The sequence below is a fragment of the Bubalus kerabau genome, chromosome 11, assembly GCF_029407905.1.
Source record: "Bubalus kerabau isolate K-KA32 ecotype Philippines breed swamp buffalo chromosome 11, PCC_UOA_SB_1v2, whole genome shotgun sequence".
NCBI lineage: Eukaryota > Metazoa > Chordata > Mammalia > Artiodactyla > Bovidae > Bubalus > Bubalus kerabau.
The window spans coordinates 31,375,911-31,396,876 of record NC_073634.1 but is presented as its reverse complement, the minus strand read 5'-3'; the positions used below and the strand labels follow the sequence as shown (position 1 = coordinate 31,396,876).

General features: G+C 46.2%; 1 protein-coding gene across 6 annotated transcripts in view; it reads right to left on the bottom strand.

Moving 5' to 3' along the window:
• Positions 1-985: 985 nt before the first annotated feature.
• PRKCE (protein kinase C epsilon) overlaps positions 986-20,966 on the bottom strand; it is a 546,248-nt gene continuing 526,267 nt past the window's right edge. For all 6 annotated transcript variants that reach the window (XM_055539989.1, XM_055539990.1, XM_055539991.1 and 3 more), the window contains one exon: positions 986-3,430. In XM_055539989.1, coding sequence (XP_055395964.1) covers positions 3,284-3,430 — 147 coding nt within the window. In that variant the 3' untranslated portion in view covers positions 986-3,283. The remainder of the gene's footprint in view (positions 3,431-20,966) is intronic.

Genomic DNA, 20,966 nt, shown 5'->3' with positions numbered 1-20,966 from the left:
AAAAGTTGAAACCTTGTCTAGGCTTGGGATTTGGAATCACTAATGTCCAAAAGGCAATAAGCTTCATTACTGCCACCTTGCCACTCACCAAGGAGATAAAATGGAGCCCAGGAGATAAAATGCTCAATAGGACCCAGAAACAAGATTTAACGTCATTGTATTTATTAGGTTCTGAAACAATACACATTCACATCCTTTTGAATACAGTACATTTGGCACAATAATGTTTACAATGAAATAACACTAATGAATGGCAAGAGATTAAAATTACATCCCGAAAGGAAAAAAATGTACAAATAAAGTATCACAATACAAAAAAAAATCCCTAAAGTTGAATACATTTTATATTTAGCCAGAATTACTTTGCACATAATTTAAAAAGAGGTAATTTTTAGCCTTCTTTTTTTTTTAATGTAAGAATGCATTTTTTTCACCTTTGGAGGAAAAAAAAAATTGTTTCCACTTCACAAAGTCCATAATGAGAGAACACAGGAGAACAGCTATCCTTCATATATTTTTTTGGCATTTTTTTTACACTCCCCTCCTTTTTTGTCTCAAAAAAAATAAAAAAGAGTGAGCAAGCTAGTTGGAAAGATTAGAAAGAATTAGCAGAAATGTAATAGTGTGTCTGTTTCCAAACTCTTGTGAAAACCGAAATGAAACAATGAATATTCAAGGAACATAAAAGCTCTATTCTATAGACTACATAGGATTTGAATCTGCCTGTGTGAGAACTTGACCAGCTTTCATGCAGGAGGCATCCCAGTCAGCCCAGCTCTGGGGGCTGGAAGGGGGCATCTCTGAGCCAGGCAACCTGCTTGAGTGACTGCTTGGAGCTGCTGGGTAGAATGTATTATTATTTGTCTTCCAACAAAAATGCCAGTTGTCCTGTAGGAAGGGCCCAACCCCTGCTGACATGGGAATATTGTGGACAAGGCCGTTTGGCATGACAGTTTAAGAGCTTGCTTGGTCGTTCAATCATCAGGGTGAAGGAAGCAGAGAAGAAAACAGAGAGCAGTAGTGATTCGTGAGTAAGATGGGCAGTATTGTCATGTTTTCCTAAAAAATGAGATGACGCCACCATGAAGATGTTTCTGTGCTTGTCCTCAACTCCGGAAGATAGTCTCCCCTTACTATGTCAAGTTACCGAAGATAAATTAAATTAATCTACTGTTCTTCATCTCTTCACTGGTATGCTGAACACACAAGTTGATATAGCATAATATTTGAAATTATAACAAGAACAGATAATAATTACACCTGAGTTTTTTCAAAAATCAAAACAAAAGAGAAGTGAATGTCATCACTAGTAACCAAGGCCACGACTAGCCAGATGCAAATATGGACACCAGCTCTGTATGGGCTTGAGCTAGTCACTGTCCAAACTTTGAAACAACCATCCAAAACATTCCTTTCTCTTCCCCATCTCTATCAGGACATAATAGAGCACAGGAGAACTATATGTGAGATTTAATATAGCTTAATACATGTTTACATCTTTTAAAATAAACCAAAATGAAATAAACAATATGAAGAACATCCCTCCTCCCGCCCCCCGCCTCCCAGAAAAAGAAAGAAAGAAGGAAACACACATTATCTCTCGGTAACTTGAACCAATACGCTTACAGAGTATTGCACCTGGACATTATTATAATTATTCTTTCATAGACTAAAGTTTATAATATGCCTGAACATGCAGCAGTTGATACCTCTAAATTCAATGAATTAATTCCACAGGCCTTGCAGCAAACACTATATACAAAAAATCTCAAATGTACAAAAGGCAAAAAGCTTCATTAGTGCCACTTTGCCACTCACAAGTATATATATTTAGGGGCAGCTGGGAAATCCACGTGCAATCGTTGGAATGGATTCCATTCCCTGCTAAGTCAGTTCAGTGAAATAGATAATCCAACGACCTCCGGGAAACATAACATACAAAGCCACAGAGAATCCTTGGAAATCAAAGACCGTAACACTGGTAGCATATCTACAGGAGGTAACATCACATCCATTAAATAGTGTCCACATGAGTTGCCCTTGCATGTCACACAGAAACAGCACTCTGAGAACATCTTGCCACCCTGTCAGTGTTCCAATAAGTCGCTCTTCAATCTCCTGATACCCTCTACATAACCCATGTTTAGCCTCATGCTGCTTGTTCCAAAAGCAGATATTTTATATTTAACTTTACATGTTTAATGTTTAAAAACCACAACACAGTAGTACTATCATTTGGTAGAAGTGCGCAAAAATCACACACTGCTGCAGAAAATAAATAGAGTTGATGCTGGGGATTCAGGATGAAACTGGAGAGAGAATCTGGGAGCTGAGTTTTGCTAGAACCCAGGGTCTTGACCACTCTGCGGGGTAGCCATGGAGTTCAGGCAGAACTTGAACAACAAAGAGCTCTACTAGTTTCCTTTTCTCTCAATTCCGAGCCCCCAGGTGCCACGAAAGCATTAAGAGCATACACCATGGATGATGATTTTCTCATTGTATATTAGCCCTTTAATATCTACCTGTATTAACAATGGAATTTATTTCTTTTGGCCAATTAGAAAGCAAATTTGATAATCTATTTTTGAAATGTTAATAGAGTTCAAATCAAATTTCTTTTTCTATGGAGAGCGATTTCTTCCACAAGATACATGCTTATACAACTTTGGCATGCCCCAAATCTAAAACCAAAGCAAATGACGACGAGCCATTCCAGAGCAAACACAGGGAGCCGATCAGGGTGTCTTCCAACCTCACTCCTTCCTGGGCACGCCTAGAGGGTGCTCACCCTTGGGCTGAAGAAGCACCAGTCTCTTCTTCTCTTCTGGATAGAATGGCAGAGGGTGGCAGGTGGTGGGTGGGGAACTGGAGTGAGGAGAAGCAAGAATTGTCAGGACTCTATGTTCAAAAACAGAGCCAGAGTCTTGCTTGCTTTTTTTCTTCCTTCTTTTCTTTGCAGTAAAAGACCTGAAGTTCCTTCCTTACCAGAAGCCCCCGAGGAGCAAAGCCAGGCTTGCCAACAGACCAAACTCAGCAGTGGGTCCAGTGAACTGCTGAACCTGCACAATTCTGCAGTACTGGTGAGACGAGAATCAAGAGTGCCTTCTGGTCATCAGGTGGAAGTGGGGAGGAGCTGGCCCCGGGGTGAGGGAATGCAATAAATAGAGGGTGGACAAGGGACTGGGCTCCGGGGAGAAGTAGTTCAAGACCATCTGATGGGAAAATAGGAATCTTCCCAGCGCCCCTGCTTGCAGCATCACCAAACTTCACTGGGAGCGGCTGCTCAGGGCATCAGGTCTTCACCAAAGTAGGAAAAGCCTTTGAATTCCTCCTGGTTGATCTGCTTCACAATCGCTTCGTCCACGAGTGTGAGTACTGGCTCTTCCCGGGTAAAGTCTTGGTCAAAATTATTGACGTCTCTTTTGGTTTTCTGTGGGGAGATAAGAGAAAGCACTGATTCTAGGCTGACCTTCCTCCCCAAGGCCCCCCACAGGGAGTGGGCATCGCGCTGACCAGCCTCTTGCCAAAGCAGACCTCTAGCTACTGAGAGCAGACATTGAGCTGTTTCAATGAGGTAACGATGAATGGCCCCAGGACCGCGAGGTGACAGAGGACTTGGGAAGGAAGAATGAGGTCAAGTGAGAAGGAAGAAGGGGTGAGAGGTATGATGGAAAAGCAAGGAAGTGGGATTCCCATAGACTGTGTGTGTGTGTGCATGTTTGGACATTTTCCCTTTCAGCATCTGCCCTAACCCTCTGGCTCCACTGAGTCCTCCCTTCCTGTGATCCAGGGAATGAACTTGAATTGCCCTCCTACGAGCTCTCCAGTGGTCTTTCTTCCATAAAGGTAACCATCACCACCCCCATCACCTTACCATGTCTCCTCTAGATGACATCTTCTCTATACGTAGGGGGATGCGTGGAGTGGAGGTTGGGACCATCTTCTGGGAAGCCTGCCTTGATCCTCATCTGCTGTCATCCTGAATCCCATTTTGTGCTCCCACATTATTTCTATTATTACACGCAAGACACTGACTTGCAGTGAACTGATAATGCTTCTGTCCTGTCCATGAGCTCCTTAAAGGCAGAATCCTTATCTGACTCAACCTTGGGTTCCTAGCAGTCCCCTAAACTAAGCATCTACTGAATGAATGAATACATCAGCAAGCCCGCCACTGACTCTATAGGTCAGAAGGACCCATACCTAGTTGGAAACTCAAGTTGCTGAAATTGCGCTTATGGTCTGTGAAGGGGTAGAGGGCAGTGATCAAACAAACTCTGGGTTTTGGAGAAAGTCAGGAAGTAAGAATAATTCTCTGCCTCTGGGGGCTCCCTGCTGGGTTGGGGTCAGTATTCCTTTCTAGCACACACTGCAATGGTGAGAAAAACTTTCACAGAATAGTGGGTCCTGGCTGAGACTTGAAGAATGAATTACCATCATGTTGGTAGAGATGGGAAGAAGGCACCTTGGCAGAGAGAAAGATGGGAAAAAGGCAGGAGATTGGGAACACGAAAGATGTGTATACAGGACAGTGGGTTGGTCAAGCTGTTTGTGACAGAGTGCAGTGTGGGGATGGCGGGAAATAAGGGTGGAGTCTGACTGAGAGACCCTCAGCACCAAGTTCCCTCTCCCCTGCCATCCACAGCACAATACTGAGATGACTGAAGGAGCTCCGGGAATATTTTTTCAGACATTGATTAATTGGCATTATCCAGGATTCGTGCCCTGGATGATAGAATAACTCTTGTGGTGACTATTATTATTTGTAGAATAAATATTAACATATGCTATGTTCTATGGAAATCAGTTACCTAAAAAGTTAGTGATAGTCTGTGTAAAAAAGTAGTCTTGAGACAAAGCTATATTTTGTACTCTGCTCTGGGAGAGTCATCATGCATGTCAGCAAACGAAAGGATGTGGGACACCCTGCAGTCAAGAAGACCTGGCTGATTTGATTAAGGCCAGTTTTCCTCAGACTTGACATAAAACTTTTTTTTTTCCTTAAAAAAAAAAAAAAATATATATATATATATATATTTATATATACACACATACATATATATATGTGGACCATTTTATTTAAAGATTCTCTTAGATTCTTTTTTGATGTGGACCATTCTTAAAGCCTTTATTGAATGTGTTACTGTATTGTTTCTGTTTTATGTTTTGGTTTTTTGGCCATGAGGCATTGGAAGGTGAAGTCTTAACTGTGGACTGCCAAGGAAGTCCTTTTTTTTTTTTTCCTAAATAGTTTCTCAATATCTGTCCTGGGAGTGAAGTTCTGCAGAATGTGGTTTGGAAAGTGCCACCTTACAGAGCATCTTCATGTTCATTTGCTTACTGACCTTTGGAACAGGCAGGTATTATTATCCTGATTCTACAGATGTGGAAACTGTGGCTCACAGAGGTTTCATCACTTGCCCAGAGTCACCCGACTGAGTTCAGAGTGAGGCCAGACTCAAGTCCAGCTCTCAGCATGATGCTTCTCATGGTGCAGAATATTTGGAGAGCTGGACACTGGAGACATGGGAAGACATGGCCAGGCTCAAATGCAACCAGGAGACCTTTAGGTCAAGCTTCTAGGCTGAAGTAAAGCCAGAAAGGCTTGCTAGTAAGCCAGCATGGTGGGAGAGGGCTGTGGATCAGGGAGAGAGTGGTACACGGTGAGGTGAACTTGGCAGGGGAGTCTGTTTTCAAACTGTCCCAGATTGAGGTCAGAATCAGACAGACAGCACGGAAAAGAGATGAGCTAATCTTTCCCATACTGCGCCCCCATCCGTCCTGCTTGGCACCTTCTCTCCGGCCTTGAGACATCAGAGCTCAGTAGGGCTCAGAGACCTTGGAGAGGGGGACAGAAAGGGGACAGAGGAAAGCCACAGGGACGGAAACAGTACTTGCAGCAGAAGGGGGTGTGTGCCGCCCCTGAGATGAGAAAACTGAGGGGTGGCTCAGCCATTCCTACAGGAGGGCTGGCTCCAGGCAAAAGAGGATGACACGTTCTCCATCTCCAGTGTGTACAGAGCAAAAGGAAAAGGGGGCCCTGCAGGGAGAGAGACTTCAGAGGGGAACCACAAAGCCCATCTCCACAGTGATGCATGTGCGGCACGGGAGGGCAGCTGCCTGGGGAGAGGGTGTGAAGACTCCTCTCCCGAAGGTCTCTATCACAGGAGCGAGGGTTCACTTTGATTGAAGAGGGGTAACAGCATGTGGCCCATGGTGCTGGGGGAGGAGCAAGATGGGGAAGAAGGCGACGGCAGCATGGGAAGCACCAAGTATCATCCCAGTGCGGGCAGGAGGAGAGGGAGTTGGCGAGGAAGACTGGCAGAGAATAGGCCAGAAGGGAAACTCAGTTTGAGCACCACTGATGGTGGGCTATATCCAGGACCTTTCAGGGGCAGGATCCCCTCCTTCCAGCCTCCTCTGCACTGGTCACTAATGGGGCAGGGGGGCTGGTGTATAGGGAACCTCGGGAAATTGTAAAGGCTTTGGCATTGACTCCCCTGTTTAATTTCTTTGCTTCACCTTTCAATCATTTGAGTCCACTAGTCATGGAAACTGGTTTCATTTTCTGAGGTCAACTGAGCATAGTGATAGAGCTAGGTTTCATAGGATGTCTGAATGTCCCAACTTGCTGACTGCCTAGGGAACCAGGCTCAGTCAACACAGCTAGGGACATCTTTTTCCAGGTGCATGGTGAGCTGGCTTGGGGAGCAATCAAGCTCAGCTCTGGGCTTTCAGGGGAACCAGAATCATTGGTGGCATGCGAGCGAGTATGCCATTCTTCAAGGACTCTATCGAAGAACCTACTTGGCTCATGCACCCCTTATGCTATCTGGTCCAGGCCTTATTTCCCTTGGAGACATCTTAGATCCTTGTCAGTTATTCATTTCCATTCATATAACTTACAGTTTCTGACTATTAATTAACCTTAGAGGCTTGGGAGGTTTTCCAGAGCAAGTATCTCTGAGGAAACCCATCCCATGTTAATAGCATGTAGGCAGCCTCACATCCTCACATTTAGAGGACTGGGGACTATATCCTTTATTCACTGGTTTCACTCATTGGAAAGCTGCTGTTTCCCTTAAAGAGCAGGTACAGGACTCATCTCCAGGGTTCTGACAGACAAAGTCCCTGTTTACCTGGATCTTCAGTCACCCCATTTGCCTCCCTTCATGTCTACACACCTGACTCAGCACCCCCCAACACAGCCTGAGAGGCGACACGGGGACAGGGAACTGTCCTCTAACTCTTCACACCTTGTCTCCTCCATGAAGCCCTTCCCACCCTCTCTGGACCACATGGAGGGGACACCACATGGAGGAGGAGAAAGAGCACTGGCTGACCTCCCATCTTGGTATCATCCCCTTCCTGGTTTGATGACATTGTGAAGGAAACCTCTTTGAGCCTTGGTCTTTCATCTGTAAAATGGGGGTGGTCCCAGGAGCCCTACGATAGCCTTGAGGACTGAGTTGGATGCCAGATGTGCGGTGCCTCAGTGCAAATCCTGACACACAGTGGGTACCCAATAAATGTGAGCTCCTACCCTCTTAGTCTTAGCACCACGTGCCTTGGGATTGCCTCACGCTCAGCGTGGCTGAATCTCCAGCGCAGCCCATGGGTGCCATGAGCTCTGGAGTGTAGGGCTGCCTTGGGCATGCCTCACGCTCAGTGTGGCTGGATCTCCAGCACAGCCCATGGGCGCCATGAGCTTTGGAGTGCAGGGCCTGAGCTCACACTTCTCTGTGTGCTTTCAAATTCTGAACTAGTGCTGAGCCAGGGCCTGCCTGGACATCCTGGTCTTCCTCCAGCCACTGAGATTCTTCCAATGGAGCCCTACTGCTCTCGGAAAAAGCACCAGTTTCTTAATCACTTCTAAGACCCTCTGGGATCTGGTCCCTGCCCACTTATCCAGTTTTATCTCCTAGGCCCTAAGGAACCGTGAAGTTCTTTGGACGCACTGGCTTCTTTCTGCAACCGAGCCTTTGATCAGCCAGTCCTCTGCCTGGAGCACCCTCTCCCCTCTTTGACTTCTGCCCCGTGTCCCCGTCACCTAGCTGACTTCTGCTCACCTTTTCCATCTTGGCTTAGATATCCTGCCTTCAGGAAAACTTCTCTGTCTCTCCAGGTCTCTTCTTGGGGTTCTGTCATCTCCTCTAACTTTTATCACAGCACTTGCCACCCTGGGTGTCCACCTCCTTTTGTGATTAACCTGTGAGCTCCTGGGGGCAGGGATCAGGTTGAACTCAATGTTCCATCCCCAGGCTGGTGCACTGCCTGGCACATCGGGAGTGCTCAATAAATAACCGAGAAGAAAGACTGCGTGTGTGTCTCTTGCTACCGCTTTATCTAAAGCCACTGAAGTGATCTGGACCTGAGGCACTCTTGTGCCAGTGGGTGTTTTTGTTTAGAGAAGGCTGAGGACTGACTCACAAAGAGCCCCGAGCAGGGTGCCCTTGTCCATGGCAGCTCCACAGGGCCCTGAGAAAGCGGCCGGTGTAGGCCTGGTTAGTAGGGTGTCTTCTGCCATCAGCAGCCAGCCTGGGCCACTAAAGTTCTTCAGTTGCTGGTATGAGACAGAAATGGAATGAACCAGGGTTTGGGCAAATCCCATAGAGACAGATAGGCTAAGAGAAGTTTGGGGATTTTGTGGGTATGTCCCTAACCCCCGCTATTGGTGTCAGGGGAAAACAACATTCCTCTTCCCTTTGGCTTCCTTCAGGAGTCAGGTCTTAGATCTGAGAGGTCTAGGGCTGACCTGGGGGAGAGCACACTTCTCGCATCTGCAGTGGGGGAGTGAGGCAGTGCTTATGGAGGCAGAGTTATAGGTCACTCTAGAGTCTTCTGAGAAATTGCATCTGAGAGGCAAAGCTGGTGGACCTGTCTGTTAAATCACCCTGAGGCCGTGGAGGGCCAGAGGCTCAGCCAGCGGTGCGGACAGGGGCAGGCTGCCTGCATGCTTGCTTCCTGTCTGGCTGGCGCAGTTCTTTCAGAGCCCTCACTGAACTGAAATCATAAACACAAGCTTTCAGAGAAGCCAGTGATTTCTGCTTCTGTCTTCATCTGATTATGAGGAGATAACAGATGACTTTGTTCTAAAGTGCTGAGAAAACTCCCTGGTCTTACAGGCCAGGGCATGGGGCTATAGGCACCGTGCTGGTCCCAGACCACCTCTTCATCTCTGCCTGGCATGACAGCAAGGGCACATAGGCAACAGAGTGACCACAAGCCAGGGACCTGGCCCATGAGTGTGACAAGAACCTGGGAGACAGACTATTCCTGGGGAGACACGTTGTCTCGATATGGTGTCCAAGAATCCAGCTTTCAGGTTCCAGCTCCTCCTTGAGTCTCCCAGCCTCCAGCCTCCCTCCAGCTCACCCTCCTTTCCCAGTCCCTACAACACTTTCTGGAACATGCATTTTTCCCCCCTCCTAATATTTTTATGTATGTCACATTTTCCTCTCATATCCCTCAAGGTACCTGCTGCAAAGCAGGTCACACAGCAATCCCTTCATATTCATTTGCTCAAAATCCTTTTACTCACCATAAAAGTCAAACTCAAAATGCCTCCTAGCTTTGCAGTGTCCCAGTATGCTTATCTAAGCTCTATTTTCTTTGAAATGTCAATATGCTTATCTAAGCTCTATTTTCTTCTTTTAAATATCCTCAAAGAAAAAGGAAACGTAAATAATTAGAATGCTTGCTCAATATCAATTAACTAGATCTTTAGATATACATATGTATATGTATTTAGTTCAGTTCAGTTCAGTCGCTCAGTTGTGTCCAACTCTTTGCGACCCCATGAACCGCAGCACGCCAGGCCGCCCTGTCCATTACCAACTCCCAGAGTCCACCCAAATCCATGTCCATTGAGTCAGTATTAATTAAGCCCATAGATTTTCAGAGTACATATGTATATCTTTATACACACGTTCACCTGTGAAGTTAGATGAAATAGGAATGTAAAACTGCATAGTGTCTTGCCTAACAAAAATAGAGTTGGGACACAAATTCAAGTTAACTATCATTTGCCTAGAAATTTCTCTCAACATATTCTTCTATTCCTTTCCCGATTTTCCTTATAGAAAACAGCGTAAGACACACAGAGGGCTGCTAGTGGAACCTTTCACAGCACCTATCTTGCCAGGGAGGTATTCTACCATCCTTTAATCCATTTCCTTCTTAGAATGTGGTGGCCAGAACTGATGGCTTGATCCTTGTCTCTGTGTTCTGAGCAATGCTAAGGGCAGCCAGTTTCTACTTGGTGGAAACCCTCAAACCATTGTCTAAGATAGTGTCAGTGTTTTATCACTTATGGAGTAACTGTGATAACACAGTGATGCTCTGGCAGCTTTACCAATCCAGTTTAACCTTGAATGACTTGAACTGTGTCTCCCTCAAAAGCTATGTTGAAATTCGAAGCACCAGCACCTCAGCCTTATTTGGAAATAAAGTCTTTGAAAATGTAATCCAATTGAGATGAGGTCATCAGGGTGGGGCCTAATTCAGCATGACTGGTGTCCTTATAAGAAGGGGAAATTTGGACACAGAGCTCAGACATGTACAGTGGGAGGACCTGATGAAGAGACACCGGGAGAACGCATGTGAAGAGTGGAGGGAATGCGGCCACAAGCCAAGGGACATCTGGCGCCACCAGAAGCTGACCGAGGCAAGGAAATCTTCCTTCCCCTGCAGGTTTCAGGGGGAAACCTGATCTGCAGGTGCCTAGATCAAAGACTTCTCACCCAGAACGATCACATTTCTGTTGCTGTAAGCCACCAGTGTGTGGTACTTCACGGTAGCCCCTGGAAACTAACACAAACCCCAATCTTCTGAAATAGATTTTTCACATCTGAATGTCACCCTTGACATTTAACCTTGATTTCCTCTTAAGATTACCATAAATAACGATTCTGTGATTTACCTTTCTGGATCTCAGTTTCTTTACCAAGAAAGTGCTGGATCATCGAAAAAGCAAGAGAGTTCCAGAAACATCTATTTCTGCTTTATTGACTATGCCAAAGCCTTCGACTGTGTGGATCACAATAAACTGTGGAAAATTCTGAAAGAGATGGGAATACCAGACCACCTGACCTGCCGCTTGAGAAACCTGTATGCAGGTCAGGAAGCAACAGTTGTAACTGGACATGGAACAACAGACTGGTTCCAAATAGGAAAAGGAGTACGTCAAGGCTGTATATTATTACCCTGCTTATTTAACTTCTATGCAGAGTACATCATGAGAAACGCTGGGCTGGAAGAAGTACAAGCTGGAATCAAGATTGCTAGGAGAAATATCAATAACCTCAGATATGCAGATGACACCACCCTTATGGCAGAAAGTGAAGAGGAACTAAAGAGCCTCTTGATGAAAGTGAAAGAGGAGAGTGAAAAAGCTGGCTTAAAACTCAACATTCAGAAAACGAAGATCATGGCATCTGGTCCCATCACTTCATGGCAAATAGATGGGGAAACAGTGGAAACAGTGTCAGACTTTATTTTTTGGGGCTCCAAAATCACTGCAGATGGTGATTGCAGCCATGAAATTAAAAGACACTTACTCCTTAGAAGGAAAGTTATGACCAACCTAGATAGCATATTCAAAAGCAGAGACATTACTTTGCCAACAAAGGTCCATCTAGTCAATCTGAGCTATGGTTTTTCCAGTAGTCATGTATGGATGTGAGAGTTGGACTGTAAAGAAAGCTGAGCACCGAAGAATTGATGCTTTTGAACTGTGGTGTTGGAGAAGACTCTTGAGAGTCCCTTGGACTGCAAGGAGATCCAACCAGTCCATTCTAAAGGAGATCAGCCCTGGGTGTTCTTTGGAAGGAATGATGCTAAAGCTGAAACTCCAGTACTTCGGCCACCTCATGCGAAGAGTTGATTCATTGGAAAAGACTCTGATGCTGGGAGGGATTGGGGGCAGGAGGAGAAGGGGACAACAGAGGATGAGATGGCTGGATGGCATCACCGACTCGATGGATGTGAGTCTGAGTGAACTCCAGGAGTTGGTGATGGATAGAGACCTGGCGTGCTGCAATTCATGGGGTTGCAAAGAGCTGGACACGACTGAGCGACTGAACTGAACTGGGGATAATAAATCTACCGAGCTTGCTGATTGCATGACAGCATAAAAGTAAACCTCATGTAAACTAGAGTTTACTTTAGAAAGTACTATATGAATGTCATTTTAATTCTGTCATCTAACTCATCTGCCATATCCTTCAGCTTTGTTTTAAGTTGTTTTGACCGGGACCATTTTTAAAGTCTTTACTGAATTTGCTGCAATATTGTTTCTGTTCCATGTTTTGTTTTTTTTTTGGCTGCAAGGCCTGTGGGATCTTAGCTCCTCCACCAGGGATTGAACCCCTACCCCCTTCACCTAGAAGGTGAAGTCTGAACCACTGGACTGCCAGGGAAGTCCCCTCCTTCAGCTTTTTGTCATCCTAAAATTTGACTGCCATGCCTCCCCTCTCTCTATCAAGATGCATATAAAAATATTGCATAAGGTAAGTTCAGGCTCAGAACCCTCTGACCTGCCCTCTACAAACAGCCCTCTCATAAAGCTGACAGAACCAGTCTCACCAACAAACTTTGCGGGTATGGTTGTTAAATTCATTGTTAATCAACCAGCCATGGTCACTTTTTCCATCTGGCTCAGGAAGATGATATCAGAGAGTTTCAACTGTCTTGCTGGAATAAAGATAGACAATGCCTGCAGCATTTGTCTGATCTATTAGTCTGGAAATGAAGTTAACTGGCTCCCAGCAATTATCATTTCCCCCTAAGTGTCCACAAACCATCTTCTCATAAAACCTTCTAGAAATCTGCTTTAATCACATCCATCTCAGAGTATCCCAAACGCCATTTCCTCTCTTTTTGAATACCGGGAGCCTGTTTGCCCATCTCCCATCATTTGGTATGCTGTATTTCCGCTGCTGTATTCCGTCAAATCCCAACGGATTTGACGTGGGCCTGGTTAATTCTTTTCCAACCTGAGAGGTAACTCACCTGGGCCTCTGAGATAGCTTTTAACCTCAGCTGCATAACAGAACCACCAGCTAACTTGAAATGAAAGTGATGCTACCCCCATTCCAGAGATTCAGTGTAACTGCTCTAGGATCTGGCCTGGGTGAGTTAGGTATAGCTCCCATCTGACTTCATTAGATATAATTCATTAATCTACTTCACATGGGTTTCAGCTCACCTAACAGTGGTTTCTGCCCTAATCTTGGTACAATGAAGATATTTCTCTTTGGGAAAAATTAGAGGCAAAATAACAGCCTTGTTATTTGTCCTTGTTTTCTCCACCCTGCCGGTGCATCAGAAACAAACATGCATCTCTATGGACACCTGGGTTTCAAGCCCTATCTCGTAAACTGGAATGTCCAGGGGTGGGGCCCAGACCTGGTTTTTTTGTTTTTCTTTTTTTAAGCTCTGTGAATGATTCTGATGTGCATCCTGGCCAAGCCCCTCTGTAAAGATCAGTGGATCTTTCTTCCCTCTTTGTCTTAGTTTCAAAAGGCTACTTTGTTGTCGGAAAGCCTATTTAGGGGCCTAACTGTTCTGATTCAGCTTCCCCTCAAGGTCACACAATATACTAGCATTCCTTCTCAATTCCATGCCATTCCTCACTTAGTTTATATTGATTGCTCTTTATAAAATCGGGACACATAAGAGTCTACCAGCAAACCACACTAGTCTCTTTAGATATTGCCCTCTGAGAGGCAGAATAACCTAGTGAGTTAGCATGCATGTTAAACTTTATGGTCTTGGGTAAATCATGCAGTCTCCCTTGTGCCTCCGTTTCCTCATCTGTGAAATGGGAATATTAGCAGTCCTCATATACTTGTTATAAGGATAAGTGAAATAATGCATTTAAGTGATGAGAACGGTACCCAGCAGAGAGTAAATATAAATTATTAGTAATGCTTCTTTGTCAATATTGATCCAACAGTATGATGAGAACAAACAGCATCATCTTTTGGCTGATCCTTGATCTCACGTCATAGAATAATCATCGTTTCACCAGGGCAACCAGCGTGCATTCATTCCCTACATAATCCAAACACCAGAACTCACCAGTCTACTCTCAAAAGCTAAGAGCCGGAAGTGTGGCCCACCCAAAAGGACCTTCCTGAATCTTTTATTGCCTTCCGACCCTTGTTGGTTTTTCCTCATTTTCACTGCATTTCCATTTACAGTATGTGCTTTTATACATCCTGGTGGGCTATCTTTAAACTTTCTGGAATAAAGTGAGATAAGAAAAACAAAAGGGAAGAAAGAGGATGAAGTTTACTTCCAGCACTGCTGGAGGTGACATCATCTGTCCTGTTCTCTGTAATGAGCAGGGGTGTGTGTCCACAGGGAGCTGTAGAGACAGGGGAAGGTGCGCAGCGCACGCCTCACCCGCTGATGCTGCCTCCAAGAACACAGACCCTCCCTTTCCAGGTTCTGAATTCCCAACCAATGACCCAGATACATTTTAATGCTGGATTTCCTAATTTTTGCCAACTAAGTCAATTAAAAAATAGAGTAGCCTGGCTGAATGGGTCGAACAGTCCTCCAGTTTGTGACCTCTATTTAGTAAAGTTGTTTCCACCTTTTAGGGGAAGAGAAGATCAAGACCCATTTGCTTTTTAAGCACAAATGATTAGCTTCATGGCATTTAAAAGTGGGAAGCCACTTGGTCCCTGGTCATTCTCTGGTCCACTGGAGACAGTCATGGCAGCATGCTGACCTCTGTGGCTGGCACACAGAAGTGAGGAGCCACCCAAGTGCCAGGTCAAATGCCTCCACCCCCATAATCTGGTCCACAGCCGCATCTAAACTTTGCCTGAGGGAAAGTGGCTTCACTCCTGAGTGAATTTAAATTATTTAAATGCATTTTTTACTTTTTTATTTATTTAAATTTTTTATTTTATATTGGAGTATAGTCAAGTAATAATGTTGTGATAGTTTCAAGTGAGCAGCAGAGCAACTCAGCCATTCTTATACATGTATCCAATCGCCCCCCAAATTCCTCTCCCATCCAGGCTGCCACCTAACATTGAGCAGAGTTCCCTGGTACACAGTAGGTCCTTGCTGAGTATCGATTTTAAATATATAAATGTATTATTATTTTTTTAATGGACAAAGTCTCTCAGACCATCAGGCACTCTGAACAACCAACTACAGTTGAATTCTATCAAATCCACTGCACGATGGAATTCAACCATTTCCCCCTCTCATTATTGTTTGCCGGACTATAAAAAAATAAATCCACATTTTTTACAAATTCTATTTGAAGAGTTGCATGGGAAACTCCTATCAGCTACCACTAACTTCCTCCCTCACACCTAGCTAATACCTCAGTGATCAAAGGAGTTTAGCCAACCCAATTTGTCTATAAACTGGGGGTATATAAGGGTGTATAGACTCAGTTTATAGACTAATGCTGAAGTTCGAATACTTTGGCCATCTTATGTGAAGAGTTGACTCATTGGAAAAGACCCTGATGCTAGGAAAGACTGAAGTTAAAAAGGAGAAGAAGGTGGTAGAGGATGAGAGGGTTAGATAGCATCACTAACACAATGGACTCGAATTTGAGCAGACTCCGGGAGATAGTGAAGGAGAGGGAAGCCTGGCGTGCTGCAGTCCACGGGGTCACAAAGCGTGGACATGACTTGGCAACTGAACAACAATAGACTCAGTCCTCCATGCTCTCCTTTACAGGGAAGGGCAGTTATCCCCGTTATAAAGAAGTTGTTACCAAACTTGGAACACTTGCTACGGTGCTTTTAAAACAAAATTTTGGGACAACTACTTGAAGGTTATTTGGAAGTCAGGGGCCAGTTTAGAAACCTACAGAAGCTTGAAACGGGACCCCAAGACACAACTCCCTGTACCCCTTGCTCCCACAGAAGAGGGAACGTGGTCCTTGATCAAGTGGGGAGTTTGTTGAGGTGACTTTCAAAGCTGCTTCTACCTGTAAATTCCATGGCTCAATCATTTAAAGTAAAAGTAAGGTATTTCAAGCAAGACTTCTTGACCTGGGTTCCCACTCCCAGGGTATGAGTGGCACATTTTCTGTGAGGGGCCAGTTAGTGCATATTTTAGGCTGTGTGGGCCATGGGCCCTCTGTCACACCCACCCGCCTCTGCTGTGTGTCTCAGAAGTGGCCCTAGACAAGGTGTCTAGGGACTGGGCGTGGCTGCGTCCCAGGAACACTTTATTTATGGACACAGACATTTGAACTTCTTATAATGGCCAGGTGTCACCCAGCATTCTTCCTCAACCACTGAAGAAAAATGTAAAACCCATTCACAGTCTGAGGGTTGTACAGAAAGAGTCAGTGGTTGGATTTGGCCAGTGGGCCAGAGTCTGCCAACTGCTATGCTAGAGAAGGGACTTCAGGGCTTCCATGGACCTCCTAAAATACAGTAATGCATGTTGTGTAGATGGGCATATTTGGGTTTTCTTGGAGGAGTTCATTGTAGCAGGTTCTGGAAGGGGTGCAGACTTCACTGCTAAGTTAAGAACCACAGATTGAAAAGCTTCCCCTCATACAAGGCCTGAAATTCTCGGTGGAATAACTCTCTGAGGAACCACAGAGAGAAGAAAACCCTGAGAAGCAGTTTCAGGACTGGAAATGTCTCTCCTTGCTCTAGGCCCTTGTACCATGGAGGCTCCAACATAGGGTGTCGCCTTTGGCCTCTTGGAGCTCCACGCGAAGGCTCCCTATGAAAACAGCCGGGAAAAGTCCCGACATAGACTATGTATCCAGGGCTGTTCCAAGACCAGGGGGAGCCGCAGTCACAGTGTTTCTCTATTTCTTTTGGGGAAGGAGACATTCCTGGGCAATTCTGGGGCGGTGCTGACACCTGCCTCCTGAGCCTTCCAACCTCACAGGTTTGCCCAGGCCCACACGTGGGCACACTGTTGGCTGTGACGATTTGCCTTTAAAACTTGGTAGTGAAAATACAGAGCATACATTTCAGCCAGGATTCATTTTGGCTCATGTGGTTATACACTGCTCATGTCTGCATTGTCTGTGCAGAGCTCACTGGCCCTTGACGAGATTCAGATTGGAGTTTTCAGTGGCCTAGAGGTGTCTCCACGTGCCCCAAGAATCTTGGCTCCCTGGCGAGGCAGGCAGGGTCTCAGGGCACGGTGGGACACCTACACCATCCGTCACTAGTGGTGCCCGGCTCACGACCAGTGGACCCTGCTGAGTGCCCAGGTGATGGCCCAGAGGGCGAGCTCTTCTCACACTGGGGAGCCTGCCCCTCTCCAAGGCCAGACATGAGAGGACAGGAGTGTCTGTTTCCCTCTCAAATACTGCAAAAGGGCTTGAAATCATCCCTGAGCCCAGGAGGCCTCCATTCTGCTGCTAACAAGAAGGGTCTATGAGCTGCTAATGTGGGAGAGAAATGTCCCTTCCTAGGGAACTGTGTCCAACCCAGGCTGGTCCCCCTCACATACCTGACACCTCCCTGTGCCCCTCTTTCCCAGCCCTCTTTGTTACCAGGGCTAAGAAATGGCTTATTTGATAACTGTCTCTTCCACAGGCTGGACATTTGGCTTGGGTGTCTGTCATGCATTTCCAGCACCAGCACAGAGCTTGGCATGGCCCAGTCCCTCCATGTGGACAACATAATAAAGCACAGCAACGGAGCCGTCTCTAGGCTGTATTACAAAGCTTACCTGTCTGATTTGTTTGACCTCACACCTACCCTACGGGGAGACAGTGCTGCCGCCACGGCCACTGGAGACCAGCACACGGCTTGCCCAAGGTGTGCAAGGTGGGGGAGCCGGGTTAGGTTCAGCCTGTCCTGACTCCGGGCTGTGTCCCTGGAGTGTGTCGTCCTGCCTCCCACTGAGAGGCACCACTGTGGTCACTTGTGCAAGAGGCTGAGGCTCTGAGCCCAGCCTGGTGTTGTTGCTGCACTAAAAACCAACCAATAAGCAAAAATTGCCTTCTGCTCTGAGTCTCTCATAGTGCATGAGGCTGCCATCCCCACTAGACCCTTTGGGGTCATTTCTTTGACATGAAAGGTGAAGAGGAGCACAGTTCTTTGAAATTCTTCATTATGACCAAGAATAGAAATACATTTTCTGTGTTACCTAGTGAACATCACCCCACTCCACCACCCCCAAGTAAAGATGCAGCTCGCTACACTTTACCTTCACTCTGCGTGATTCAGTCTGTGTTCTAGTCTCACTACTTAGTCCTTTTCTACTGTACCCTACCCTAGTCAACCCGATCCTAGTCTTCATTAAAAATGTTTTCTGCCTTAACCTTCTAAATTGATGTTACAACCCACTGAGGGGAAGATCCAGAAGTCGGGTAAAGGGGCACCCAGCAGGGTGTCTGGAACTGAAAATGTATAGGAAATACAAGGTCGATACCCAGGAATAAAAAGTCTGAGGAGGAGACAGCACGCTACCTGCCATGGCCTGCCCTAAGCCTGAGCCCCCGGGCCAGGCTCTGCAGTGAACTGGCCCCATGAGGCAGGGTGTGCAGCAGCAGGACCCATGGCTGCTCCCACTGCAAGTGGGCAGACACCGTGGCAAAGCCAGCCCCACTCTGCCTCTAACTGTGGGGCCCTTTTTCATTCATCATTTACTTTTCAAAGCAGTGTCATCGTTGACAGCTGTTGAGTTTAGCTACTCTAGGGATGCTTTTTGGTACACAAAGAAGAAACTTGCCAGTAGGTCCTGGCAAAAAACCTGATCCTCCAATGACCCATCTTTTCTCCCCATATTTATGAAGATGTCCTGGATGGAGATCAAGTTCTCTTGGCCCAGGGGGAAGAGAAGGTATTAGGGCTCTGCCTACTGGCTTTAAAATGGCAACTGTAAACACTCTAATAGATGCCTCTCAAGTCAAGATGAGGTCACCCACCTTCTCTTACCATTCAAAAATTTCAGGTTTCCTAATGCAGGATCTTATCACCCCAAATTCCTAGGTGCACCCTGGAACAGATCTTAGGCCATAAAAAGTGAGACGAGAATTTAGAGATGGAACTGGGAGAGAAACATTCTCCGGAAGAAACACTTCTAGAGCTTCATTCATTCATCCCACACAGGCATACTGAATCCCTACTCTGTGCCAGGAGTTTTTGCTAAGAACACAGCTGTGAAAGAAACGGAAGCACATTCCTCCCCTAACACCTGAACCAGAGCTTGTTAATCGTCTCTGTAGGGTGATGGGCACACGGGGATTCTACTTTTCTTGCTGCTTTTGTGCATGCTTGGAATTCTCCATAATGAAAAGTTAAACATATGAATCTCACACACTTGATGCCGGGTGAAAGAAGCCAGACATAAGAGAGTACATACAACATGACTCCATGTACGTGAGACTCAAGTCAAAAAGAGAAATCTCCTCTCCAGAGACAGAAAGCAGATCAAGGGCTGCTGGTGGCGAAGGCATCTGGGAACTGCTCGGACACAGAGATGTTCATACATTCATGTACAAGTGGTTACATGGGTGCATCCATTTGTTAAAACACATCAAAATGGATAAACAGGTGACTTTTAGGCTCTGTAAATGCGGTCATAATAAAATTTAAAAACCACACACATCCCTGCCTGCATAGAGCATGTTTACATGGGGTAGCTGGGGCTGGGAGAAATCTTAGGGACCACGCAAGTCCCTCATTTTAAGGAAAGGAGCAGAGAGACTCAGTGTCTTGTGCAGGGTTTCACAGACTCTCACAGTGGGGACCTGGACCCAGCCCTGTCCAGTGACTTCTGTTTAGTTCACTGCCTGTGATACACAGCAGGGGCTAAGTTCTGGAATCCCCTGCTTTGGGGGTGATGGTATTCTGAGTCATCTGGTGGAACACCCACATCCCAGGCACCTGGGTACCTGTAGCCTGAATCTGTAATGTCTCTCTAGGAGGACCACCAATCCTGTTGTTTCCAGCAATAGTGAGGTGCCAGCTACTTATGGGGAGGAGGAAGGAGTGGCTGAAGTGCCCAGTCAAGGTCTGGTTTATTTTCCAGGTCACCTCAGCTGACAATCCCCACTCCAGGCTTATCTGTCCATCTCCTTGCTTCAGGCAATGATCATATCTCACTGTCCCCATTATTTTGGCCCCTCCTCCACGCCTAGCTGGGCTCACCCACCTGAAATACTTCACTGACACTCAAGCTCTGTGCTCCAGGGAAACTTCTTTAGGGGTGGAGTAGGTCCCAGAAAGGAGGAGCCCAAATAACACTCAGGCTTGGAAAGACGCAGGCCAGTGATCCAGGCCTTCTCACTTTAAAGAGACTGAGGCTGATGTGCAAACTTAAGAAACCTTTACAAACCCAATGTGTGTTTGCTAGGCCCCAGAACTCTAGGATAATGTTTTAGCAAATGCCAGCTTGAGGGCTGGAAGACAGAGCCCATCCATGAGAAAAGCTTAATGTTCTCCTGTTACTTAGATGCATGTTACCCAGGCTCTGACCACTGTGCCTCCACCCCTGGCTGCAGGACGACCTGAAGCCTTGTCTGCAGAGATGGGCAGGTGGGTACTGTTCATCCACCTACGTGCCACCCTGGACGGGACCATCTACAAGATGGTGGGTGGGAAGTGGCTCCCGTGACCCACACAGGCCTGATCGGGGAGGAGGCTGTCTTCTAAACCTCAAGACTCTGATCCCAAAATTAAATCCTGGATTTTATCCTGTTGTGGTGGCTCAAATGGTAAAGCATCTGCCTACAATGCAGGAGACCCGGGTTTGATCCCTGGGTTGGGAAGATCCTCTGAAGAAGGCAATGGCAACCCACTCCAGTACTCTTGCCTGGAAAATCCCATGGACGGAGGAGCGTGGTAGGCTGCAGTCCACGGGGTCGCAAAGAGTCGGACATGACTGAGCGACTTCGCTTTCACTGTTTTCACTTTTCGTAGCCCTCAGGGGTTCCGTGTTCAGTATCTCCTCCTGCCATCTTGGCTCCTAACGTCACACGGTGACATGAAAGTGTTCCATGTTCC